The sequence below is a fragment of the Phyllosticta capitalensis genome, assembly GCF_038381095.1.
Source record: "Phyllosticta capitalensis strain CBS 128856 chromosome Unknown BKA78scaffold_2, whole genome shotgun sequence".
Taxonomy (NCBI): Eukaryota; Fungi; Ascomycota; class Dothideomycetes; order Botryosphaeriales; family Phyllostictaceae; genus Phyllosticta; species Phyllosticta capitalensis.
The window spans coordinates 2,626,816-2,650,608 of NW_027117440.1; the positions used below are offsets into that span (position 1 = coordinate 2,626,816).

Here is a 23,793-nt window from a genome sequence, read left to right on the forward strand (position 1 = left end):
GCAACTACACGCATCCGGAGTAGCAAACGGGGTGGTCAGAAGCGTATCCGCCTGTTTTAATGCGGGCCTTCCTCTCCTCACTTTTTATCCTTTCATTCTCAAGCTCTCAACGTTTGAGGCTGGAAGAGCATTCATCTACGATAGTTCCTCTGTGCGGCCGGGCAGGCTAGGTTACAGCGGGGCGTCCAAAAGAAATCGGAGGCTCCGAAGTCCGAACATGCACTGAGGATGACTGCTCCAGAGGTGTACTAGGGCTAAGTAATGATTGCTGTCAAGGCGCGATAGGGATAAAACAATAACTGCTCCTCAAGTGCACCAGAGCCAAGGGATGGCTGCTTCTTAGTCCAGCCGCGCTGCGAAGACCTCCACAAAGACTTTCAACGCCCCGCTGTAACCTAGCATGCCCATTGGCCATATGTAGCCCGGTTGGCATTAGGCTCTCATTAGGAAGCCAACTGGGTCTAAAGTTTTATACCACGTAATGTGCACAGCCGGAGACAACGGGTCTCACCCGTAAAATGCTCCTGGAACTCTGACAATAAATGAGAAGGCATTCTTATACTAGAGATCGTGACCCACCATCAACTTGGAAGGGCAGCACGAAGCGCCAGATCTACCTATCCCGTTGCAGCTACCGGCTACCCCTCCATTACATCCATCTTTGGCCACCAAGCCTTTCGTGTTTCGCTTCAATAAACAAATCAGGAGCAGCACGAGCCAACTGTTCGAGTGTCGGTACCTCTCACATAAGCGTTCACTTGCTCGAATGCCTGGGGCAGCCGAGATGACCCACGGCGTGCAGGGACGAAGCAAGCCGGCAGCCGGTGACCCTCTCAGAGATGCGTGCATGCGGCTGCCACCCTACCCGCGACTCGTGATGCTTCGCGTTGTCCTCCTCCAGTCCTCCCTCGTTCCCTTGTCGCAAACCCGGTCGCCTCCCCGGCCGGCTAGCCGTGTCCTCGGGACCGCTTGGTGTCGAGACGCGTCCGGGAGTCGAGACGTGACGAAGCAAGAAAGCGTAACGCTCGTAGTAGATGAAGAGATGCAAGCTTGCTGAACGGCAGCAAAGCCAAAGCAAGAAATGAACGACGCCAGCAGCGGCCACAGCCTTTCTGCTTCGAAGCGTTCAGACCAGCCTCAGCGCATCCCAGAAGAGCATCAGACAATTCGCGGGCGAGGGCGGTGCCGAGTGGCAGAAACTTGACGAGTCAGGCTGCGCGATAGGTTCCTTGCACATGACTTGGTAACGGGCGCGATTGGACCGGATGGCAGGCCGAGAGTCCTCCCGATAGCGATAAGCTATGGACAAAAAGTGAAGCTGACGGCGGGCGGAACCTTGGAGCACCGCCGCACCGCCGCACCACCAGACCGCGATGCCGCACCCGCATGAGACCACGCTGCAAAAGGCCAGTGGTTGATCTCCCGGTCTGACATGGCGCCGCGCCAACACCTGAACCAGAAAACCAGAAGCCCGTCGCAACAGAGCCAACGATCCAACTTTGCCTAGTCGTCCTTCTGCGGCCTGGGCCCGCGTGGCTTGACCATCAGCCACATCCGGCGTCATTGGTGGCTACCTCCGGCCGAGCTGCCATGGCACAAGTAGTCCAAGGCCAAGTCGCCGCCCCAACTACTTCTCCACCATCTCCTCCGCCTCAAAATTGTCCTTCCGCCCAGCCAGCGATGCTTCTGTTTTATCCTTGACCTCCTCTTCTTCCTGCTCCTGGCCCCATGGCAGAAACACCTCACGCTGCGCTGCTGCGCCGGCCGCACGCGCAACGTCGCAAACCTCGTCATTCACCGCGTCCATTCTTAGCCACGCTTCTCTTGGTTTCCCTCATCGCCGTGGCCTCTCTACTTCTTGATACCCGCCGAGCTACGGGTGCGCCATCTGATGTCTCGCAACTACGTTCGCGCGGCCTCTCGCCCCAAGACGATCTAGAGGTTCGTGCTCCGCATCGTCCATGGCACGCGACAACGAGTCCAGCTTTCACTAACATCCACTCCCAGTGCCGATTGGTCAACAACGCCGTCGACAAGTGTGCCTTCGTCCGCCAGCACTGCCCTGACGAGGAAGCCGGGATATTCTCCTACCTGCAGCTATACTACTGCCGACTTCCCCACGCCAAGCCTGTGGCGTTTGCGATCATCGTGCTATGGCTGGCCTTGCTCTTCAGCACCATTGGTATTGCTGCCAGCGACTTTTTCTGCGTAAACCTCAGCACAATATCGACTCTTCTGGGCATGAGCGAGAGCATGGCGGGAGTGACATTTCTGGCTTTTGGTAATGGCAGCCCGGATGTCTTCTCCACTTTTGCGGCCATGAACACCAATAGCGGAACTTTGGCTATAGGCGAGCTGATTGGTGCCGCTGGCTTCATCACCGCCGTGGTTGCTGGATCTATGGCCCTCGTCAGGCCCTTCAAGGTCGACAAACGTACTTTTGTGAGAGACGTAGGCTTCTTCATTGTCGCGGCTTCCTTCAGCATGGTTTTCCTCATCGACGGAAAACTGTCGTTGTGGGAGTGTATCGCCATGGTCGTTTTCTACATATTCTACGTTCTGTTTGTGCTTTGGTGGCACTGGTGGCATGGCCGAAGGCAACGCAGAAGACTTGTCGAAGCAACTGCAAGAGGCCACTTCGTCAGTCCAGGTGGTGAAGTTGCCGAAGTCTTCTCCCCATGCCACCAGCAAGACGGAAGATCTAGGTCATCTTCCTACTTTTCTCACAACGTTTCCACTGAAGACTTTGCGACTTTAGAACAGGGAAATGTCAAGGACGAACCAGGCCTCGAAACCGCCGACGAAGAGGAAAGAGAGCGGTGGCTTGGAGAGCTCAATCGAAATATGCGTCTGAGTCGACCGCGTTTGGGGGACCGCCGCACATCGAAGAATCCACCGATCAGGCCGAGTCTGGTAGGAGCATTGGAATTTCGAGCCGTACTCTCATCTTTGCAAAAGTCACGGAATATCCAAACCAGGCCCATCAACTTGAGGCGGTATTCCGATGACCCAAATTTTACTACTGCACAACAGCAAGACCAGCTTTCAGTCTACTCGGATCCCGCTGCCAGGCCACAATTCGATGATACTCACTCTCACACTAGTGACGAGTCCCGTCCTCCAACAAGGCAAAGTGCCGATCTTCGCGGAGCTGGAAGTCGCACACGTGCCGTTTCAGTCAACGACGCAGACTCGTTACGATTTGACCCGAAAGCATGGTCGAAAAAGTCACGCAACATCGATCTGCTCGGACCCCTCGCCGAGGATACCGATCATCTTCACGTACCTCAGCCGGGCCGGCCCAGGAATTCCTCCACTTCAACAACGGCCTCAAGCAACATCATCCCTTCTCCAGCTATCTCACTATCGCCACCAACGTCTCAGCCCGCAAGTAGAGAACCTAGTCCTGCACCCAAAGGCCGCCGAACCAGGTCACCGAATCGTCTCGCGCCACCTGAGCGTCATGCTCAGGGCGGCGGCAGTCCTTCAATCAGTGCACTGCGCCATTCTCCAAAATCTACTCCTCAGTCATTGCCCAAGCTGATGATACCGCCATCAGGGGGCGAAGGCTCCAAATCGCCTTTTCCTGTGTATCAAGAGTATGCGGTATCTCCTCAGGGTGGCTCCAAGCCCTTGAGTTTTGCTTCCCCAAGCATCTCCCCACTTTCATCAATCTTTCCCAACGAACATTTTCCAGAGGTTGAAGAAGAGGAAGAGGAAAAGCCCATACCATGGTGGCCCGGGAAAATATTGCCCACACCAAGGCAATTGGTTTCCAAGTTGTTCCCGACGCTCTATAACTGGAAGAAGAAAAGTCACTGGGAAAGGTTTCTGGGTTTCGTTTCGGCACCAAGCGTCTTCCTTTTGACAATCACTCTACCCGTTGTAGAGGCAGACAAGGATGTGGAAGACGAAGACGAGCCAGAATTCGCTCTACCCAGCCCCGTCAGTCCTTTTGCTCGCCCATCGGCACCAAGCACCATTACCGTGACGGGACCCGATGACGTACCCGCCGGCGAGCCCGCCGGTCCCTCTGGTGGCCAATCGCGGAATAACGGGAACGATGGCGTGGTTGGCCAGGAGAGATATCGCGACGAACCGCCTCTCTTGTTACTTTCTCCGTCGGACGGACCGATGGCCCAGTCCCCCGAGCCAATGCCTCACCCGCACAAGCTACCCGCACCCGAAAAACCATGGGACCGTTGGCTTGTCATACTGCAAATCTTCACAGCCCCATTCTTCGTCTCACTCATTGTCTGGGCCAACACTGATCCCTCCAATCCGCGCGCTCTTCTTCTCCCGACTCTGATATCGCTTGCTTGTTCCCTCGCCGTCCTTGCCTTGCTTCTCGGTACTACAACACCTTTGCGCCCACCACGCTGGCACACGATGCTATGCTTCCTTGGCTTTGTCGTGTCAATCGCCTGGATTTCGACAATCGCCAATGAAGTCGTCGGAGTTCTCAAGACACTTGGCGTCATCCTCGACATTAGCGATGCCATCCTCGGCTTGACCATATTCGCCGTTGGAAACTCCATGGGTGACCTTGTTGCAGATATTACAGTCGCGCGGCTTGGGTTCCCCGTTATGGCGCTCTCAGCGTGCTTTGGCGGGCCGATGCTCAACATCCTTCTCGGCATCGGGCTTAGCGGTTGTTACATGACGATCAAGAAGGCTGAGCGCAGTCATGACAAGCATCCCGATCACCCAGTCAAATTCAAGCCATATCATCTCGACGTCGACAGCACGCTCGTCATCAGTGGCGCTACACTACTGGTGACGCTGTTGGGTTTGCTGGCTCTCGTCTCTATGCGCAAGTGGCGCATGGACCGGCTGGTCGGCAGCTGCTTGGTCGTGCTGTGGGTGTTGAGTACGGCAGGAAACTTGGTCGCCGAGATCACCGGCTTTCGGAGCGACTTGAGCGATGGATCGTGGTGAATAAAAGATGAGAGACAACAGGCGTTATCAGAAAGAAAGAGATTACGAAGCGGAATGGAGCGTCTGTGATGATGGTGATGATGAAGTGGAAGAACCTTTTCCTGCACGAAGTTACGAAGCGATTCCCCTTTCTTTCCTTGTACTATTTATTCCCTGGTTGAGCACTCCCCAATCCCTTCAATTGTTGATTTGATCTTTTGCTTCTTGCACACACTCACAAACACTGCGACAAATTGCATTTCCAGTCCCTACTCCTTTTCGACCTCACATCCACTTTGAAGCTGCCCTTGGTGTCGCGGCGCTTTGCCATCGTTTTTCGTCCGCAGCATCCTGTCGTTCTCATGTAGTATAGATACCTCCCTTTACTTTCCCTTCCTTTTCACCCTGCTCGCCACTTGTAAGTCGCTCGTCTCTGGTCAGCTTGGGCGGCGTCGTTTACAATTGGAATGGGTATTTGGATCGTCGGCTGGTCGGTATGTCTGTCCTTCTTGTTGGATCGTCTTCTGTTTCTCTAGCGTCTTAGCGCATTCTCTTTACCAAGGTACTTTGAGGCGGCTTTTCATATCACGTTATTCAGCGTGCCTGCATCATTTGTGGGTCGGTTTGTGGGTGGCTCCTTGTTTTTGTACCGGCGGTTGATCTGCTGTTGCATTGCTAGCGAGGGGAGAGGAGCGAGGAGGAGCAAGGAGGAACGAGGGGATATGACGACGACTGTGGATGCTGGTGTATAGTTCGTACCTACTCCCGGAAAAGCGTGGATAAGCTGTGGTTAGCACGTAGGGTGGTTGGCACTGAAAGAAATTTCATTCAAATCATTTGTCATTTTCATACTGCGCCGACATTTTTCTCGTAGAGTCGTCCATCATGTGTCTTGAGACCTGTCGTGCACTCCACTCTCCTGCACTTCTCGTTCATGTGGTTCATCCAAAAATCAAAGACCAACTTTGAGACCACTCCGGCCGCCCCTGGCAAACCTGAACAATCGTCGCTCTCGCCCAAAACCTTACTCTCTCTCTCGTCGTCACATGGACGGTGTTCAATTGAGGACCAAAACTCCAGGCTTTCCCTTGTCATACCTTCGCTCCTTTCCTCGCCTCGGCCTTTGCGCCCAACGCTACACTTCTAAACGCTCCCGAAGAAATGCAAACCAACGCTTTTGAACCCAGGGCCCGCTTCAACACGGGAACCTCAAACGCGCCCCGACTCCTCACTTCCTCTTCAAAATCCGCGTGCCGAGCGACGACCTACGGTTTGGTATCGGCAGGTTCGCGTTCATCTGCTCCACCTGTCTCTCCATCCACTGGCGCTCCGCGACGTCTTCTGCCAGCTGCACCGTTGGCGTTTGCGGCGGTAGTGGCGGAGAGGATGTGGCACCGTTGGGTTGAGGATGAAAGCCGTTGAAAATGCCGCCGTTGTTGGTGCTGTGGCTCTGACGGCGGGGAGAAGTGTTTGGCGCCTGCTGCTGCACCTGCCGCATCACCCACTCGCGCTCCGCCACCTCATCAATCAGCGACGAGCGCGGCAGGTCCAGCGGCGGAAGCTGCGGCGGCGGGCTGAAAGCGTTGTTGCTGCGTCGATACTGCAACTGTTCCAAGCCTGCGTGCCTCGCGCGATCCGCCTGGTCCAGGTGCACGGGAGAAGTTGGAGTCGGGGCCGGCGAGGGCGGCAACGGCACCGAAGCCGGCTCCAGCGGAAAGCGAGCAAGCTCCGCCGCGTTGGGGTGTGGACCGTGGCTGGTGGTGAGGTCGAGGCGCATCGAGTCCAGCGCGCGGAAGATGAGCTCGTGGTCGCTGTTGTTGTTGCTGGTCTTGATGAGGATGCTGGAAGGCCTGCGAACGCTTTGGTGGCGAGGCGGAGAGGGGAGAGGAGGACATGGCTTGTTTGCAGGTTTGGGCGAAGTCAGGATGGAGAGTCGGCCGTTGGAATCCTCGGTGTAGGGCCGCTCAACTCCGTTGAGTGCGTTGGCTGGGATGAAGTTTGGTTGTGTGATTGGCGCTCTGGGCACAGTGGGAAGGGGCTTGTTCGTGTCGCTCAGAGGAGAGACTGGAGATGCGGGTACGGCATTGAAGAGGTCGTGCTGATGCTGCTCATGGCCGAGCCAAATGTTGTCATGGGTATCGGGGGTATCGATAGGAGTCGACTTGACGGAGGACGCTGAGGATTTGGATGATGTTGACTCCTCTAGCAACGGTTCGGCTTCTTCGCGCAGGCGCTCCCGTCCGCGTATGCGGCGGATGACTCGTCTGAGAATGGCCATTTCGTTGGGGATTTCGTTTGACGCTGGCAGTGAGCTCGTCTTGGTCACTGAGATTGATGGCGGACCTGGACAAGTGAAATACCCACAGCAAGGGCCGGAGTGCACCTGGATAGAGAGGTGGACACATCTCGGGGAGGTCGCCATGGTTGGAACTCCAGAGCGTGAGTGTTGCGTGGGTCGGCAGACTTTGATCGTACCGTGGATGATGGAGGCGGAGGGTTTGTTGAAGTGGACCGCGTATTTAAGGATCCATCACAAGCTCGGCCAATCTCCAAACCTTTCACCTCCTTCTGTCGCCTCCCAAGATGTTGCCAATCACGATGCTCATGATTGTCACCCGGAAGATGGATGCCGCCAGTCCCCCTGAAATCCCCCCTACTTCAAGAATGACCTGGTACACAAAAAGAAACTGGAACTTCTCTTTACCAAAGGGCAAGCCCTCCGATCCTTCATCAAAGCAGCCGAAGAATCCCGAGCCCAAAAAGCCCAAGCAAAAGAAACCAAAGCCGAAAGGTCCCAAGCCCAAAGGCTGGAGAATCTGGTGAGTTTGCCATGGGCGTCACTTTTCACCTTCCTCGCCGGCTCGCCCTAAGCCTGAACGACTCCGGGGCCAAGGATATCACTTCGATAAATCTCACGGGCGCTTCTAAATCTCCCAAGCCGCCAACTCTTTCTTTTGGGAGCCAATTTCACCGCACGTCAACTTCTCTTCTCTACCACACGGTGTGGCTCACTATAACATCGACTTCACCATCTTCCGCTGGACCTTCGATCAATGAGCAGTGCCGCGGGGCATTCCTCTTCGAGTGTCACTTCAACCCTTAGGCTTTGCTTGGTATAAGGCGACCTACGGTTTTCCAGTTTCTACTGCCTACCAAATTTCACCTTGTGGAGCGAACCGTATTCCCAGGAAAACATTCGAAGGATCAAACCACAATCAAGCCGCGCCCAAAGAGCGTTTTCAAACAGGAGAAAGCCCATCTTTTCCTGAAAATTTCATTTCCGCATCGAGACCTGGCTTTCGTACCTGGAGCTCCTCGAATGAGAGTGATCCCGTTGCGGAGTCTCGCTTTTCGGGATCCCACCGGGATTCGTCCACCTTTTCATGGAGTCCTACCAAGCGCGAGTGGAATAGCCTGGAACCCCTGCCGAGCTTCATGGGACCATTCTCTGGTCAATATGCAGGCAAACCCGGCAATCATGCACGCTTTTGCCTTGGTTTGCTCGCTCAAGTTCGGCGTCGGCATGGAAGAATTTTCTTGGTTTACTCATGATCTGTTTCGGAATGATGGAACGAGAGGGTTGTGGTGGCTTAAGAAATAAAAAGCCGAAGAATCTTTTCGAGCAGAACTCTAATGGTCAAGGTAAACAAGTAAACAAACCCAAGGAAAACGTTAATATCTACCAGCTTATTCAACGTGCCCATATGATGATGATTGGGCTCATGATGTGATGTTGGACGACATTGGACCAATTAGGACTAAGCTGATGTTTAGTTTTTCGTACTAAAGAGGGATGATGCCTACCAGACGGAGGGCTTTCTCGGTTGGTTCCCTCCGGACCGGCAGGGAATGGCGTGGGGGGAGCATAAGCTGAATATGATGAGCCAACCACTGCCTGTAAGAGATAGATGTTCAATGAAGACGGACACAATGAACAGACGTTCAAGAAAGAAGGATTTTGATGCATAAACTTTGTCTTCGGCCGGGCAGTGGAGTGGAGCGAGAGAGTTGTGGAGACATGGTCCAAGCGTGCCGAACCCAGAGCAGATCCTGGACAGCAGCCGGCGGACCGTGCATAACCACTCACTTGCCGGCGCAAACCTTGAGAGAGAAGCCGTGACGAGTTGTAAGAAATGCTTGTCTAAATGAAGTCTGATAAGCAGCCACAAGCACCAGTGACGTACGAGTCCGGGCTGCGTCGGGACAATGGCCTTGTTGGGACGAAGACGTCGACGAGCAGACGGTCAACACACAGACCAGCGCCCCAGCGGCAACGTCCCTTCTTCGGCGTCTCCACCCCCGCAAACAGGCGCAGCCACCAGTCCCAAGCGACGACTACATGTACTTCAGCGTAACGGCCATAATGTCAGCACTCTGTAGTGGTGAGACTGCACGCGGCCTGCAGAGTGCGGTAGGCAGGGAGTCCGTAAACAAGCATCCCGCCCGCTATTCCCAAAGCGCCCTAGTCTGCCGTCGTCGCACTCCCCTCCAAACAACAGGTGCACCTTCCTGTCTGCAATCGGCTCCTCCCCTCTGCCGCTGCAATTGCTCTGCTGATCCAACTCTCTCCGTCTCCCTCTCCCTTGTTCCCCTCCCTCTCAACAGTAACCACTGCTCTCCGACTGCTCGTCAATTGGCCGCCATATCCATTTCCATCCCATTGCTACCACCATATCATCACCACTGAGGTACGTTGTTGCCCGGTAGCCCTTGTGCATGGCCAATTGGCTCTCCCTCGCAACGCCACGCGCCTCAATTCTCTGTCGTCTCTCTCTCCACCTTCCTGTCCCAAGAAATACCGCACCTTGCTCCCGACTGCCAACCGTTGTTGGCCTTCTCCGCCCGTTCAACATATCCGCTCTTCCCGTCTATCCGTCTTTACGTCATTCCACCCATTGAATTTGCTTTTGAAGACCATCTTCACTCTGACTGATTACTATTGTCGCTCAGCACTCGTCTCGAGCTGTTGTCATTGCGACCAACACAATCGCGTTAAGCATCTTTCCACCGACATCAGACACAGGCAAGTCACGATTAACTTTGGTCATCCGCCCTGTCCGACAGCAAGCGCGCTCTTTGCGACTCGCTGTCGACTCGGCCTCGACTGACTTGACATCTTTCGAGAAGCATATGCGGGGCAATCTCCACCGCGAAGCGAGGAACCAGACTAACAACCACACAGCTGCGGCCCCACCGACGCGAAACGTTCCAACCCATCGGCCCGCCGCGCAACATGCCTGCTCTCTCGCTTCACGCGCGCAGCGCCGCCCCTCTTGACTCGTCACCCGTCCACCAGCTCTTCAAGCGCAAGAAGAACTTTGCCGCCCGCGAACCCGGAGTCATCCTCGTCTTTTGCATCGTCGGTAGCATCGCCATTCTGCTCATTGGTCTGTTCATCATGAGAAAGATTCAAGCTCGGAGATCGAAAAGTCAGTCGTAGAGTGGCTTTGAGATTCGGGACTGGTTTCGGAATGCTGGTACACGCTTTCGGGATGGGATGCTAAAGTTTGGGGCACGTTTTCGCAATGGGATGGGGGATGTGGGAGTGTGTTTTCGGATCCTTGGGATGAACCTGTTCGATCTTTGGATACGATGTTGTGGACGTCACCCCGACCCTCGTCCGATACTGACCAACTATGGTCGACGAGGGACCAATGAGTGACTGGGGAGGAGTCGGTTCCGATCCAGATCCCCTTTGAAGAATAATTGCGCCGCTGTTGGCTGGATTGGGGTTGTATGCTTCTGAGCAGGTTGGAACTTGGGTCTGCCATGCACCGGTGAAGACATGGGCGTTGCAGGGTAGTAGATAATGCGCAGGGACAGGGACAGTGGCAGGGTTCTAATGTTTTGACGCAGAGAGATGGTCTGCTGTACGTAGAGAAACAAGAGCGGTAGCGCTGGTGGTATTCATCTTTCGTTCCGGCCTTTGGCGCATGCCATTCCCCGTCTGGTTCGCAACCAGCGTAGCCATACCGTGCGCATGTTCAATGCCCATCACCTGTTCGACTTGGCGAGAAAGTGGTCTGCGCAAGCCGCAAAAGTAGTCATTCGACCAGAAGTCTTGCTGGCCACAGAAACACTCATGGTTGGCGAATTGTGGAGATGGGAGGGAAGAGCAGGTCGTTGCCAGTGCTCCACAAACAGAATAACATTAGAAAGTCACCTGGGCATTCTTCACTTGCCTTTGAGATGGTCTTCGCGACAACCGCAAAAACTATAAGACGGCTTCCTTTGGCCTCCAGAGGCAGGACTGGCATGGTCCCCGAGGAACAAAATCAAAACGAAGGGTCAAGAGTGCCAACAAGTAACAAGTAACAAGATGGTCCTTTGTGTGCTCTCTCACTAACCTGTGCATTTCAAAGGCACGAGATGCTTGCTTCGAGCCTTCCACTCGCCCTTCGGCTGAGCATCACCAAAGTCTCGCAGAAGCTGGGGCTAACATGAACATCTCTTTGAACATGAATCTTTCTTGTCTGATTTTTAATGATTGAGATAACGATGACCTTGTAAAACAACCAATGGGGCTGTCATTTTGGTGGTGAAAATTGTGCCTTTTGGATTGCTGTACGGCCGCCGCCTTCTGGAGCGCATAACAAGCCTCCAGCTCTAGCGGGAGTTCATGCGCAATTTGGTAACCCTGATCAGAGCTTGGGGCAGTGGGTGGAACAAGAAAGGCCGGGCGGATAGACAGCTGCTCGTAGCATCGGGTTCGTGGGAGAAATCCTCTCGGGCTTCTACGGTCTTATCCTCGTGCTTTCACCCAACGCTTTGGGTCTACCATCTCCATCTAGTGGTCTGCCGAGATGTACATGACTGGAGACTGTGAGCTGATTGATGATCTTGATGTGAGGGTGGAGCAAATACCGTTGTTTCCTCTTACGAATGCGTCGCCGTAATCCCTGCGCAGCTTGCCGTTGACGTACTCCTTGGTCTGCTCCAACGCAATGTTCATGTAGCCATCGACCGACTGAAGTTCACCTGCGGAACAGTCAGCAAGCTGAAGTGGGCCAGTATGCTCGAAGCCTGCTCAAATCACGCACCCTTGTAGACGACGCCAGAGTTCAACTTGACGGTGACGGGAGCGCCGATGATCTCACTCAGGAAGCCCGAAGGGTCCTTTGCCTCTGCTGCACCGTTTTCCATTTTCGGTCGTCGATTAGATCAAAGTTGGTTGAGTTTTGAGAGCAGTATCAAGTCGGTTGTTCCCAACGGAGTTCGTTTGGTCAAGGCGCGGTCGCTCGTGACTGCGCGTCCGGCGGCCGGCCGGAGGGTCGCGCTAACGCCGATCATCTTTCCATCCACCGGCATCCTGCCTGCGACTACTCGACATCAAAACACCAACCTTTTGCGCCCGTCACTTTCGACATCCTCGGACTATCTTTTGACTACCCTCCAAAATACGAAGACTGTCATCTCGTCCCCGACCACCGCTCTACTCTATCCATAACGTCCAGAAGCAACCATGCCCGACAGCGACACGCCGTCGAATAGTGACACGCCGCCGAATAGTACCGCGTCCAAACCAAAGAAGCGGTCCTTTTTCAAAAAGCCATCATGGCAGACGACAACTGAAAATGACGACCCAACGGCATTATTTGACCATTCCAGGCAGACAATATCTGCCATTCAGGCCGAGGAGGAGCGCAAGCGCAAAGAAGAGGAAGAGCGCAAGCGGGAACAAGAATTGGTAGTGCGCAGGAAGAAGGAGCAGCATGAAAGGGAACTCGAAGAACAACGCGAAGGCAAGCGTCGACGGATCAGTCACGACCCCGAGGACAATGACCTGGCGGATTTTGGCGTGTCGGCGACGGAAGGCTACAGGACGTCGGTTACCAACATTTGACAAACAATGCAGTCCGTGTGCTCACTGGCAAATTAGGAAAAGCGAGTCGTCTTTTGACGGCACGAAGCCCGCTACGCTCTCGTCATCACCTCCCACAAAGCGTTCCTCTACGTCGCTCTCGTCGCGGTACGAAGAAATATCGAAGCGGTCTGAATCGATCGCTGCAGGGCCCTCTGGCAACGACGACACACACATAGGAGTGCTAGGGACTCCAACCAAGGACCCGGTGATCATTGACCTGGACGATTCGGACTCAGCAGAAGATGTCACACGAGCTGAGACCAAAGAAGACGCACAGGCCAAACAAGACGACCCAGACGATGACCCAGACGAGTCTGACCCTGAAGTCCGAGAGATTTTACGCAAGTCAAGGCGTAAGAAGAGACTGGCCGAGGAACAGAGGGCTATGGCAACGCCCCCGATTGCAGGGCTTGAGCGTCAAGGTTCCGCGTCTTCTTTAGGCGCAGGCACGCCTCTACCGCCAAATCAGTCTGATCCGCCTATACAAATTCTCATTGAACCAAGAATCGCTAATACAAAGCCTCTCTTGGTGACACGCCGGCTTTCTCAACGCCTGAAAGAAGTTCGCGAGGCCTGGTGTAAAAGGCAAGGATTTGACGAAGAAACGACTCAATCAATTTTCCTCACCCATCGCGGGATCAGGCTCTACGATGTTGCTACGTCCAAAGTCCTGGGCTTCTCCCTGAACTCTGAAGGGGAGCTTGTCAACAAATTTAATAGTTCGCACTGGGACGAAGATATCAACAAGGTCGTCTTGCAAGCAACGACAAAGGAGATCTACGAGGCAGACAAACAAGAGAGCAGGAGAAAATTGGAGGGCCAACCATCACCTGAACCAGAGCCTGAGCCTGAGGAGAAGCAAATCAGGGTCGTAATCAAGACCAAGGAGCACGGTGACTGCAGGTTCATCGTCAGACCGGTAAGTGCCCTTTTAATGCCACGATGGGAGAGACACGGCATACTGATCATGACCAGTCTACTGAGTTTGGGAAAATGACAAACTCTGCCAGAATTAGGATGAAGCTGCCGACGCACTTGAAGCCATATCTGTGCTTTGACGGAGAGCGTCTCGATCCTGACGGCACCATGGCAGATTTCGAGGACTTTGACGATGGCGATGCAATTGACATGTTTTTTGAATGATGCTCACGCATCAAAATGAGACCTCTCATTACATCCATGCAACCGCAATGTAATGGGGTATGTTCCTGCATTGGCGTCCTGTTGGTTTCTGGGCGGGGCTCTCGCATTGAATTTCTCTCCCAAGATATCCAGATTTGGGCGGTCCGCTGGGCGTTAGCACTTATTTTCCAATTTCAAATTTTACGCACACTGAGCTTGTTGAATCAAACATGCATGGTCCCAAACAAAGCAAGCGCGATGATGAAATAGTACTCGCGCAATAATGCGGGGGATAAGCTTAACGCAGAGCCTCAATGACTCGTCTTCGGCCGCCGGACAAAATTTCCCAGCGACCAAACAAACAACCGACATCAATTGCGCCTCAACGCTCCACTCCGGTCCTCTCCAACCGCCAGCCCAAACCTCTCGCACGCAATACTTGGAAGCCGATATCCTTCTGCTTCTCGAAATCGCTTTCCGCAGCCCACCAAAGCCATCTCAATCCCGGACAACGAAAAAAGAAAAAAAAAAAAAAAGTTCGACGCGAAAATGAAGCTCCTCACGCTCAACTTCCTCACCTGCGCCCGCAAAGCATGCAAGACGAGCGCCGCCGCGTTCCCGCTGCACCCGCGCGACGCCGAGCTCGAGGTGGTCGAGACGGAGCTCAACCTGCCCTTCATCAGCAACATCCTGCCGCGCCTGGACTGGGAGGCTCTGCGCACGCTGGCTGCCGAGGTACGTCACGTTCGCGCCCGCGTTGCCCTCTAGACAATCATCAACTTGGTCAAACCCCCAAAAGTAGCATGCTAACCACACATCGTTTGTCTACAGCTCGGCCTCCCCACGCTCCCCGAAACCGCACCCGAGCCCGCGGCCCTCTTCGCGCCCTCGTCGACCGACAACAACGCGGCAGCAGACGACGACGACGACGCAGCACAACCCTTCGAAGCGAACCAGCTGGCGCGCGACCTGCACGGCTTGCTCGTCGAGACGACGATTGCGCAGGGCAAGCTCGTCTGCGCAAACTGCGGGCACGAGTACGCCGTCAAGGAGGGCATTGCCAACTTCTTGCTGCCCAGCCACTTGGTTTAGAATGGGGGGATGCTGCATATCATATTTGATAGGCTGTGTGCATGGATGGGGGGCTCTATCTGACGTCTGAGCCGTGTTTTCCAAAAGACAGACGCCATAGAGGAGCAGTAGGAGTGGAAGGGCCACATCACAACTTGGGAAGAGAGAGAATTGCAGCATGCAACGCGGCAGGACGGCGGCGGCGCAAGAGAGTGCTGGGCCACTGGACCCGGTCGTCTACATGCACCATGCCTGCTCTGCCCCTTGCCATGTCGCTGCCATCCATCTCTCTCCAGCACGAGGCGCAACACGGCAGCAGCAGCCGCAATCGATGCATCTCGGGCACGCAACGAAGGCCGGTCCCTCTCAAAGGCACGCCACAGCAGTGCAATCAATCAACACCAGAGCCATCCACACTCGGACGAGACGTTGCTGAACGAAGGACGGGGACTGGGTTTGGGCGGGAGTGGAGTCGACGGATCAAAAGACAGGCAATGGGACCAGGCGTTTATTTGTCGTTTTTATTTCAAAGATTTTCCTTTTTTTTTTTTTTTTTGCTTTTTTTTTATCGGCTGCTCGCGAAGCGGGCAAAGCGAATGAATGATATACCCCCCTTTGAAAGACTTGATTTTGGTCAATCAAACCAGCCGTGGGAAGTGATGGTCGTGCAAGCTCGGATCTACCTACTGAACAACTTGATGGATTCGACAAGAGACTAGAAAAAAAAACGCACTCGTCACTTCTCGGGCGATTTAAGGAAAGCAAAGTCGTGATCTAAGAGATGAAGTATAGAAGACAGCCACAGGAGCTTCCATATCTCCTTGGGCCCGAGTGATTGCGCAGGGAGCATTTGAGATCTCAAATCAAACAGCACAAGCGGCCAAGAAGAATGGAAGTTTAGTGGAGGCATACAAGGAGCGTTCGAGCGCGCTCAACCAGGCAGACATGTTGGTATATCCTCTCTCTACAAGCTAGGCAATCCCCAAATTTTCCTGCTTTTGCATGACCCATAAAAACACCACCACCGCAGCAAGACAACCGCGCCACGCTGCTCCAAACGCCGGTTTCCATGTCCAATGCGAGCACTAAGGAGCATTCCTACTCCTGCACAACACCTTCGCCCCTATTTACTTGGACCCTCTTGTCCTCGCTGCCGCTGACGACGCCCACGTCCTTGTCCCACGCGACGCCAAACACCTTGACGCCCTCGCCGCCGACCCTACGCTCGCTGTCGGCGTCGCCCACGCTCTCCCGCGTGATGCGGTACACGGCCTCGCCGACCTTTCCGCCGCCCACCTCGACCGCGCCTGCCCGCGCGTTGCGAATGTCCCAGATGCGGCAGGTGCCGTCGTGCGAGCCGGACACGAGGCCGTAGTCTGACGTTGGGCATGCCGAGAGCGTCGAGACGAGGTTGCTGTGGCCGCGCAGCGTCAGTGCTGCAATCGTCTGCGCGTTGGCGCGGGGGTCGATGACAGTGATGTGTCTGGCTGAGGTGCCTGTCGCGAGAAGGTTGAGGTTGGGGAGCGCAGCCAGGGAGAAGAGTGGCTGAGCAGTCGTCCGCGTGTCCACCGCCTTGCCGGTGGGCAGATCCCACGTCTTGAGTGTGTGGTCCCAGGATACCGAGTAGGCGACTGTCGGATCATTGGGAGCAAAGATGACGGCGGAAACGGGTGCGGAGTGGCCATTGAGGAGTTTCAGGGGACCACGCTGGGGAGCGGACTTGGTGGGGATCTTTTGGCCCTTGGGAGCAGTCTTGCGGCGCTTTGTGGCGTTTGAGGAAGCGGATGGGAGGAGGTTTTCGGGCGCAGCGGGCGCGGATTCGGCCACGGCGCTCCAGACACCAAGAGTGTTGTCAGCGGAGGCCGAGAGGATGCGGTTAGAGGGCGCGTGGACGGCAACGTCATCAATAGAGGCCCTGTGGCCGTACAGCTCGAGCGAAGGCGTGATAGTCGAGGACGAGGAGAGGTCCTCTGGGTCGGCCTCCTGGTAGGTCCAGACCCGCACCGTTCGGTCGCTGGCGGCAGATACCAGGGTCTTGGAAGAGAGGAATTTGGCAGAGGTGATGTAATTGGTGTGTCCGCCGCCGATGGCTCCTGGAGACGTTGCTATCACTTCCGAAGTCGAGGTATTCCAAACTCTTAGCAATCCGTCGTAGCAACCAGACAGTATGCGCTCGTTTCCTTGCGCAATCTCTGAACCCCAGCGCGCTGCGGGCGATGTAGCCGAAAGGACATCCACCGAGCTCACCCAGTCATCGTGTTCGTATGAAGCAACATGGAGCGGTGGGATCAAGGCGCGGACGTATTCGACGGTGAGGTTGGTTTCAGCGGAGATGCCATTTTCGGTAAGGAACTCGTCGATGGAGGAACGCAGGAACTGGCCATTGATGAGGAACTCGAAGGGGATCGGCTTCTCGTTTTCAAGGAGATTGTTGACAAGAGTGGACAAGGCATAGCGGCGTAGTGCTGGGAAGCAGTCAGGATTGGTTGCTTCGGCCAGCAAGAAGCAGAGCAAACTTACATGTCGAGACGAGGATCGGGCCTGAGGCTTCCTCGGGCAACGCGACGTCGGGTTGCCGTGTCGTAAACTGTATCCGCACTTGCGAGGTGGGTTCCGCCATGGTTGTCGCCGGGCAGGGTGTGATGTAAGTGCGCGAGATGAAGCAGTCGCGAATCCAAAATTTTGGACGCAGCTGCCTCGATCGGTACTAGCGCCGGGGTTTGTCCGTCCAAAGGCCGAGACACATGCAACACCAAAGCGGATAGGTGACTGCAGGAAAAGCGTCAAGAGACTGACCAACTGAAATACTGGTAGTTTTAGTAGAGGCAAATATCCAAGTTTACAAGATCTTGGCGCGAGGAGGAACCAAATGCAGCGAGAGACCCTAGGAAACCATAACTCAATATCCTCTCCTTCCTCTCTTTGTCTCCATGGTGTTGAGCGGAAAAGCGCCACCCACGGTAGTACACATGTTCCCAAGTCTCATGTCTCACAGACTTCTTTGATAAGAAGGGCAGAATGAGGGGACCATGACGCTCGATTAAAGACGCCTCCAACCCACATGCGGGATCTTGCAGCGGTGGACGGCTTTGGGAGCGGACCAAGACACCCGTCCAGCTCAAACGGGCACCGCACGCTGGTCTCGCAGACCCCGGGTGCGATGATGCTGTTTTCCTGGCACCAAGCGGGGCGGGAGATGAGGCGAGTCGATCAAGCAAAAAATGAAGTTGTAGGAAGCAAAAAGCACCAAGTGGCAAGAAACAAAAGCAATTCCGACTGAACAGCATTCTTCCAAAGTAAACCTGGTCCGCGAGAAGCTGGCCCTCGGACGAGCATGTCGCTCTCCCTCCATGCCCATCCATCTGAAAGCAATGCAAAGCAGAGACACCTGCCTCTCCTGCCATGCCTTATCTTTTCTCCGCCCCGCATCTGTCCTTGGTGTCATCCGCCCTCCATCTCACAAACGCGTGCGTCCACCAGCCAATACCTCGCTACCTCAGCCACGGACAATCTACGTACATGGTAGCCCATTCATTGGGAGGTAGGCTGGTCACACACGAACACATGCAAATCGCCGCATGTCAGCCATTGTATGAATAGCGAGAGAGAGAGCGAGCACTCCGTACGTATGCACTATGGCGCCATTTGCCCATCTGCTACCCACCACCGTCTTCCCCGCATCAACCCGAGCGCGCTTGGTGTGACATCGGATTGTTGATTGGGGGGAAACGGTGGACGAATGGATTGACAGGCAAGCCACTTCGTAATACTCAGCCGCACGAGGCACGTTGCCTAATTCGACGTGCTCCCAAGGCGTGCGTATGGGGCGTTGGATGTGTGGACTGAAAGATGTGAGTACATAGCACCAGAGTGCGGTTCCGCATCTGGTCACTATATCTTCGAGGGCTGTCAGGCCTCATTGGATATCGCGCTTCTTCTAAACGCCGAGTGCCGCTCGGCGCAATTGCAGACAGACGACGAGCCAAGAAGAGACGCGGAGAGCCAGAGTGCTGCCTGAGCACCGACGTCAAGTGGTCCGATGTCGTCACATGAGGCCGGAGTAGGGCGGAGGAAAAAGAAAATGTAAAAAGGGATAAGGGGGAGATGGGGGTTGGTATGGTGAAATGAAGATGCCGGGGGGGCTTCGCGTAGGGGTACGTACTGGATATATTGTTCGTACTGGCCTGAGCGTCGGCGTGTCTGCGTTGGCGTGCCCCTAAACAATGACAAGTGCGGCGGATGGTGGTGTAGACGCGAGCGCCATCACGGACCAGGCGGTGCTTGATGCATCACTGGATAAAGGGGACATGTTGATTTCATTTGAGTTTCTAGCACCATCGAGAGAGAATGGTGCCAGAGGCGACCAAAGACCTCGTCAGGTGTAGAGAATATGTTGTAGGCAAGTATCATCGCTAGAGTAGTCAGAGGAGAACGTTGCTCTCAACGAGCTTAAAAGCAGTACTAGGCACGCACGGGGGATTTGTCGAAAAGAAGAAAAGACTCAAGGAAAAAACAAAACGGGTGCAAATCAAAAGGTAGGACACCGATATGAGAGATCCGAGATGCCCGAACCAACACACACACTCAGACAATCAAGCTTCTCTTTCACTTTCCGGTATGATTCGAGCCTCAGACAACTAATACGCCACCCTTTGCTGCCCCCGTTCCCATTGCTCCAGATCCCTCAAGAAAGACGTGGTCTTAGCATGATTCACCGTGGAGGCTTTGGCCGCGGCAGATTCGGCATGATGCCTCATAACTTTCGCTAATACCAACTCATTCCCCTGCTTAAGAAGCAGTCGCGGCTTGCTCTCCCTCGGCAGCCTCAGTCGAGGCCGGAGCCTCCTTGGTCTCGGCCGGCTTCTCATCAGCCTTGGCCGCGTCGCTAGCGGGCTCGGGCTCGTTGCCGTCCGACGACGTCCAGAGGGTAAGGTTGTCGCGGAGAAGCTGCATGATGAGGGTGCTGTCGCGGTACGACTCCTCGGAGAGAGAGTCGAGCTCGGCGATGGCGTCGTCGAAGGCCTGCTTGGCGAGGTGGCAGGCGCGGTCGGGCGAGTTGAGGATCTCGTAGTAGAAAACGGAGAAGTTGAGGGCAAGACCAAGGCGGATGGGGTGCGTAGGGGTGAGCTCAGTCTGGGCGACGTCGGTGGCCGTCTAGAATAATGTGATCAATAACAATTTTCCGGCGGCACAGGACGCTTAAGCGCTACAAACCTTGTAAGCCTCATGCGCGGCGGTCGCGGCAACCTTGCGCTTCTCGCCCGACGCGAACTCGGCAAGGTAGCGGTGGTAGTCACCCTTCCTGTTTGGAGTCAGAATCATTCAATGTTTCCGATTGAAAAAAAAAAAGACCAGTGTGGATGGGAATAGCGATGCAGCCCGACAATGTCGCTCATGGCAGGTGGTGACGTACATCTTGTGGTAGAAGACCTTGGACTCGCCGGACTCGGCCTTGGGGATGAGAGCGTCATCCAGGACGTCGAGAACATCCTGGCAGACCTTCTCGAGCTCCGTCTCAATCTTTTGACGGTACTCGCGGATGGTGCCAACGTGCTTGTCAGAGCCCTTGGACTCCTCCTTTTGCTCGATCGAGGAGATTATGCGCCACGACGCACGGCGGGTGCCAACGACGTTCTTGTAGGCGACCGAAAGCAAGTTGCGCTCATCCACCGAGAGCTCACCGCTCATCTAAAAACGCTGGCGTGTTAGATGACGGCTCTTTTGCAATTCGCAGTCGCGAAGCGACGACGGCGGCGGGGTTATGGTCGAGTTGGTCGTACCTTGGCAACTTCCTGTACATGGCGTCAGACTCTCAGTTTGATCGTGTCAAAGCAGGTTTTCTCGACTGACCTTCATGAATCCAACCATCTCTGTAGAGTAGCATTGTCAGCAGTCGCGCACGAGAGTGGAAACGAGGGCGTCAACCACGTACCATCGTAACGCTCAGCCTGCTCGCACAGGCGGGCGAGGAAGGTTTTGCTGCATTCCTGGTCAGAGAAGCGGACGGACGGACGAGGCGTCGTTCGGGCGCATACCTTTCACGCTAAATTGAGGGACGTCATGTCAGTAACGGGCGTTGTGCAGGCGTGACAGCGGGTGACGGGTGTCAGAGGGGGCTTTGGGCAGGCAGAGGATGGGGATTAGGGGCAAGGGCGTGGTCGCAGGGCGACGATGGACGTACCTCGGAAGCCATTTGGACGAAGTTGTTGATGTGAGAAAAGACGGGTTGTGGAGGAGGATGAGGAGTGGGTATGGAGTGGGAGAGAGATGTTTTGCGATATTGGTGGGTGTTGAGGAAGACGGGTGATGGTTTGGATTTCGCTGTGTCGCCAAGGAAGCGGCGATGCCCCGCGCAAGACGCCTGCGCCTACCTCTGCCTGCCTGCCTGCGGCTTTCCAGCCAGAGCCAGCGCCAGCGACCAGCCAGTGCCCGCCCAACAGCAAGCTCCACCAGTGCACCCATCCCATCCATTGCCCGGCCTGCCACCATTCACGATACGCATGTGAGGCCAAAGCCCGTCCAATCCACTCGGTCGCTCTGCTCTGCTCTGCTCCCTCGCCAGCTGCAAACTTGAACCTGCGAACCCGGCCGGAGCGACCACTCGCCCGGTGCTGCTGCTGCGTTGTCCGGCAGCCCAACACCTGCATCCCCATATGACCCATCTACCTACGCAACCAGCGCACCATTCTCCCACCCATTCATCGCCCTACTTGATTTACATCCGACCCGCCGCCCCATTTCGCTTGCCCGGCCACCGCATCCTCGCCCCGGTTGTGTCGCCAGCCTGCCACGCGCCGGCCATCGCCCTGATCATTGTTGCCCTCAGGTTGCGGTGGAGAGGGTTGCTGCGCTGACGTACCGGCCTCAACCCTGAAGCCCCTTGCCAAATATAGCCCGCCCACTCTGAGAAAAAGTTGGCTCGAAACACGTCTGCCACCAACACTGTCCGTTAGGCCTGTCTTGCCAAAAGCGTGAGCTTGTCTCTTGTCTGTAGTTACATCGACTCTCTAGCTATCAAAGTATCTGCGGATATCTGCTGTCGTGATACGGTGCCGTGCCCACCTTGACCCTTCCGGTTGTGCCTTCTTCCCCCTCCCCTATCCTCGGACCACACTGCTACCAATGTTTGGGTGCGCGGGAGATCTTCAATACATCAAGTGTTTCCAGAACAATGCCTGTTCAGGTCCAGGGCGCCGTGGCCATTGCGCTTCTCCTCGCACCTCTGTCCCTTTGCAGAGACATGTCGATGCCATGCAGCAGCTGCAGCAACAGAAGCCCGCGTCGGACGTACAAGGTACTAATACGAGTTCCCCGTCTGCGCGCACCCCTTAGCAGCACCCGGCCGCATCGTGACAGGCCTTCCCCATGCCTTTTCCCACGTTGCATGCCAGCCACCTGCAGACGCTGGACGGCTATGTCGAGTACCAAGGCTCAGTCTCAACCCGCCACCCTCGTCTACATGAGCAGCCTCCAGGCACCGAGAATCAGCGCGGCCGTGCCCGTGCAGACACCCCTATCCAAGACGCATTAGCACCCAAGCCAAGACTCCTTCAACAGAGAGGTACTCACATCAACCACTGCAGCGTTGTAAACTTGACTGCTTCTAGTCTCTCCCTCAACACGGCCGTCTCTTGCTCAATCCGTGTCTCGGTCTCCTTGAGCTTCAAGTCCTGCACATTGGCTTCTTCCCTGATGCGCCCCTTCTCCAAGTTCAAGTCTAGTCGCACACTGGCCTGTGTCCGCTGAACCTCGTCCCTGAGCCTACTGTTGAGCTTGGCGATTTCGTTTGTGAGCCGCTCGTGCGACGCGCGCGTCAGCGACGTCTCGGTCGAATCCGCCGTCAGGAGCTCAGAGCGGAGCTTGGCAAAGTCGACCTTTTGCGTGTACGTTGCGCGCTCCTGATCTTCGCGAAGAACCATTGTGCGCGTGAGGTTTTGGATGCTGAGAGGATGGAACAGTCAGCCAACAAGTCCTACCACCTTCAATGGCCTAAGGAATAGGGAAAGGATATGGAAGTGGTGGCTCACCTCTCCTCAATGACGTCGCTCAGCACCTTCATCATCGCAACAGCCTGATCCTCAGTGAACCCCTCATCCTTGAGCCTCTGCACAAACTTGAGCGTGTCGAAGTGGTGATCCCGGGGCCGGCTCGGCGTCGCCGAAAACGCTCTCCGACCTTCCAATTGTACGATCCGCGAGCCTTGTGCCTCCTGCCATCGTTGCTGTTGTTGGTGCCGAGTTGCGCAGAGCGTATTGGTTGCGACGGAGCGCCCGAAGGATGGCGAGAGCAGTGACGGCGCGCGGAAGGATGCTGCCGCCGGTGCTGCCGCCGCCGTTGCGTTTCGCGAAATGGCCGGGAAGAGACTTCGAGAGGTCCTCGTTCTCGTCATAGAAAGCGCCGAGCTTGCCATAGTGTCCCAAGGTCGTTTGCGCGAAGCGAGGCGGTCGGTAGGTGGGTTGGTGGGGAAGAGGTAGGATAGTTGCTGGGACAGGGAGAGACGGTTTGGCTGCGGGTTTTGTTTGTCGAAAGCTTGGAAATTGGACGGACTGTATTTGACGGCGGCAAGGGCGTCAAAAGAGTGTGGGTGTTGGTGATAGCACGGTGGGGAGTTGGTAACTTTTGAGACTGCCGAGCTCGCTGCTCTGGCCGCCGCCCTGATGGTCAGGTCCATCCCACCAGGGTAAGCGTCATTCTGCAAGGCACGTGCGTTGTCTGCCCGAACACGTCAATGGTCGACTCGAATTCTTCAGGGGCTTAGCTTTGTCAATGACATTTCACGCGTCATTCCTGAACGATTAGGAGTCATCATCTGAACTGAA

The 23,793-nt window shown here is 55.3% G+C and overlaps 10 protein-coding genes across 10 annotated transcripts; 5 read left to right on the forward strand and 5 right to left on the reverse strand.

Annotated features, from left to right (window-relative positions):
* Positions 1 to 235: 235 nt before the first annotated feature.
* On the forward strand, positions 236 to 1,118 carry BKA78DRAFT_306772 (uncharacterized protein). The gene is made up of 2 exons (XM_066887807.1): positions 236 to 532; positions 580 to 1,118. Exons 1-2 carry the CDS (start codon positions 519 to 521, stop codon positions 1,055 to 1,057), a joined length of 492 nt encoding a protein of 163 aa, XP_066748179.1. The 5' UTR covers positions 236 to 518; the 3' UTR covers positions 1,058 to 1,118.
* Positions 1,119 to 1,728: 610 nt separating this feature from the next.
* BKA78DRAFT_245743 (Sodium/calcium exchanger protein-domain-containing protein) lies at positions 1,729 to 4,938 on the forward strand (the record flags this gene model as incomplete). Its single annotated transcript, XM_066884151.1, has 2 exons — positions 1,729 to 1,941; positions 2,008 to 4,938. 2 exons carry the CDS (start codon positions 1,729 to 1,731, stop codon positions 4,936 to 4,938), a joined length of 3,144 nt encoding a protein of 1,047 aa, XP_066748180.1.
* A 1,207-nt stretch (positions 4,939 to 6,145) lies between these two features.
* On the reverse strand, positions 6,146 to 7,339 carry BKA78DRAFT_341297 (uncharacterized protein; the record flags this gene model as incomplete). Its single annotated transcript, XM_066890347.1, has 1 exon — positions 6,146 to 7,339. One exon carries the CDS (start codon positions 7,337 to 7,339, stop codon positions 6,146 to 6,148), a length of 1,194 nt encoding a protein of 397 aa, XP_066748181.1.
* Positions 7,340 to 11,704: 4,365 nt separating this feature from the next.
* Positions 11,705 to 12,060, reverse strand: BKA78DRAFT_350204 (U6 snRNA-associated Sm-like protein LSm6; the record flags this gene model as incomplete). The annotated part of the gene is made up of 3 exons (XM_066890947.1): positions 11,705 to 11,730; positions 11,782 to 11,895; positions 11,958 to 12,060. 3 exons carry the CDS (start codon positions 12,058 to 12,060, stop codon positions 11,705 to 11,707), a joined length of 243 nt encoding a protein of 80 aa, XP_066748182.1.
* A 180-nt stretch (positions 12,061 to 12,240) lies between these two features.
* BKA78DRAFT_306781 (uncharacterized protein) lies at positions 12,241 to 14,121 on the forward strand. Its single transcript, XM_066887808.1, has 3 exons — positions 12,241 to 12,741; positions 12,797 to 13,700; positions 13,757 to 14,121. Exons 1-3 carry the CDS (start codon positions 12,380 to 12,382, stop codon positions 13,922 to 13,924), a joined length of 1,434 nt encoding a protein of 477 aa, XP_066748183.1. The 5' UTR covers positions 12,241 to 12,379; the 3' UTR covers positions 13,925 to 14,121.
* A 331-nt stretch (positions 14,122 to 14,452) lies between these two features.
* On the forward strand, positions 14,453 to 14,995 carry BKA78DRAFT_245759 (uncharacterized protein; the record flags this gene model as incomplete). Its single annotated transcript, XM_066884153.1, has 2 exons — positions 14,453 to 14,642; positions 14,817 to 14,995. The coding sequence occupies 2 exons, from the start codon at positions 14,453 to 14,455 to the stop codon at positions 14,993 to 14,995; spliced, it is 369 nt and encodes a 122-aa protein (XP_066748184.1).
* On the forward strand, positions 14,639 to 15,882 carry BKA78DRAFT_84342 (uncharacterized protein). Its single transcript, XM_066893841.1, has one exon. The coding sequence runs from the start codon at positions 15,037 to 15,039 to the stop codon at positions 15,691 to 15,693; it is 657 nt and encodes a 218-aa protein (XP_066748185.1). The 5' UTR covers positions 14,639 to 15,036; the 3' UTR covers positions 15,694 to 15,882.
* Positions 15,883 to 16,072: 190 nt separating this feature from the next.
* On the reverse strand, positions 16,073 to 17,594 carry BKA78DRAFT_247093 (putative microtubule associated protein; the record flags this gene model as incomplete). Its single annotated transcript, XM_066884275.1, has 2 exons — positions 16,073 to 17,439; positions 17,495 to 17,594. 2 exons carry the CDS (start codon positions 17,592 to 17,594, stop codon positions 16,073 to 16,075), a joined length of 1,467 nt encoding a protein of 488 aa, XP_066748186.1.
* Positions 17,595 to 19,272: 1,678 nt separating this feature from the next.
* BKA78DRAFT_306789 (14-3-3 domain-containing protein) lies at positions 19,273 to 21,298 on the reverse strand. The gene is made up of 8 exons (XM_066887809.1): positions 21,156 to 21,298; positions 21,010 to 21,017; positions 20,907 to 20,953; positions 20,825 to 20,844; positions 20,755 to 20,766; positions 20,388 to 20,662; positions 20,189 to 20,276; positions 19,273 to 20,128 (listed from the first exon to the last, which is right to left on the reverse strand). Exons 1-8 carry the CDS (start codon positions 21,165 to 21,167, stop codon positions 19,763 to 19,765), a joined length of 828 nt encoding a protein of 275 aa, XP_066748187.1. The 5' UTR covers positions 21,168 to 21,298; the 3' UTR covers positions 19,273 to 19,762.
* Positions 21,299 to 22,429: 1,131 nt separating this feature from the next.
* On the reverse strand, positions 22,430 to 23,363 carry BKA78DRAFT_246750 (uncharacterized protein; the record flags this gene model as incomplete). The annotated part of the gene is made up of 3 exons (XM_066884239.1): positions 22,430 to 22,487; positions 22,544 to 22,915; positions 23,002 to 23,363. 3 exons carry the CDS (start codon positions 23,361 to 23,363, stop codon positions 22,430 to 22,432), a joined length of 792 nt encoding a protein of 263 aa, XP_066748188.1.
* Positions 23,364 to 23,793: the final 430 nt, after the last annotated feature.

Bases quoted from the DNA above. Each gene is read 5' to 3' on its own strand.
- BKA78DRAFT_306781 (XM_066887808.1), top strand. From the start codon at position 12,380: ATGCCCGACAGCGACACGCCGTCGAATAGTGACACGCCGCCGAATAGT. The intron at 12,742-12,796 runs GTCGGTTACCAA...CTGGCAAATTAG, and splicing joins GCGACGGAAGGCTACAGGAC to GAAAAGCGAGTCGTCTTTTG. The intron at 13,701-13,756 runs GTAAGTGCCCTT...GATCATGACCAG, and splicing joins GCAGGTTCATCGTCAGACCG to TCTACTGAGTTTGGGAAAAT.
- BKA78DRAFT_84342 (XM_066893841.1), top strand. From the start codon at position 15,037: ATGGATGGGGGGCTCTATCTGACGTCTGAGCCGTGTTTTCCAAAAGAC.
- BKA78DRAFT_306789 (XM_066887809.1), bottom strand. The intron at 20,845-20,906 runs GTACGTGGTTGA...GCTACTCTACAG, and splicing joins GCAGGCTGAGCGTTACGATG to AGATGGTTGGATTCATGAAG. The intron at 20,277-20,387 runs GTACGTCACCAC...GACTCCAAACAG, and splicing joins AAGGTCTTCTACCACAAGAT to GAAGGGTGACTACCACCGCT.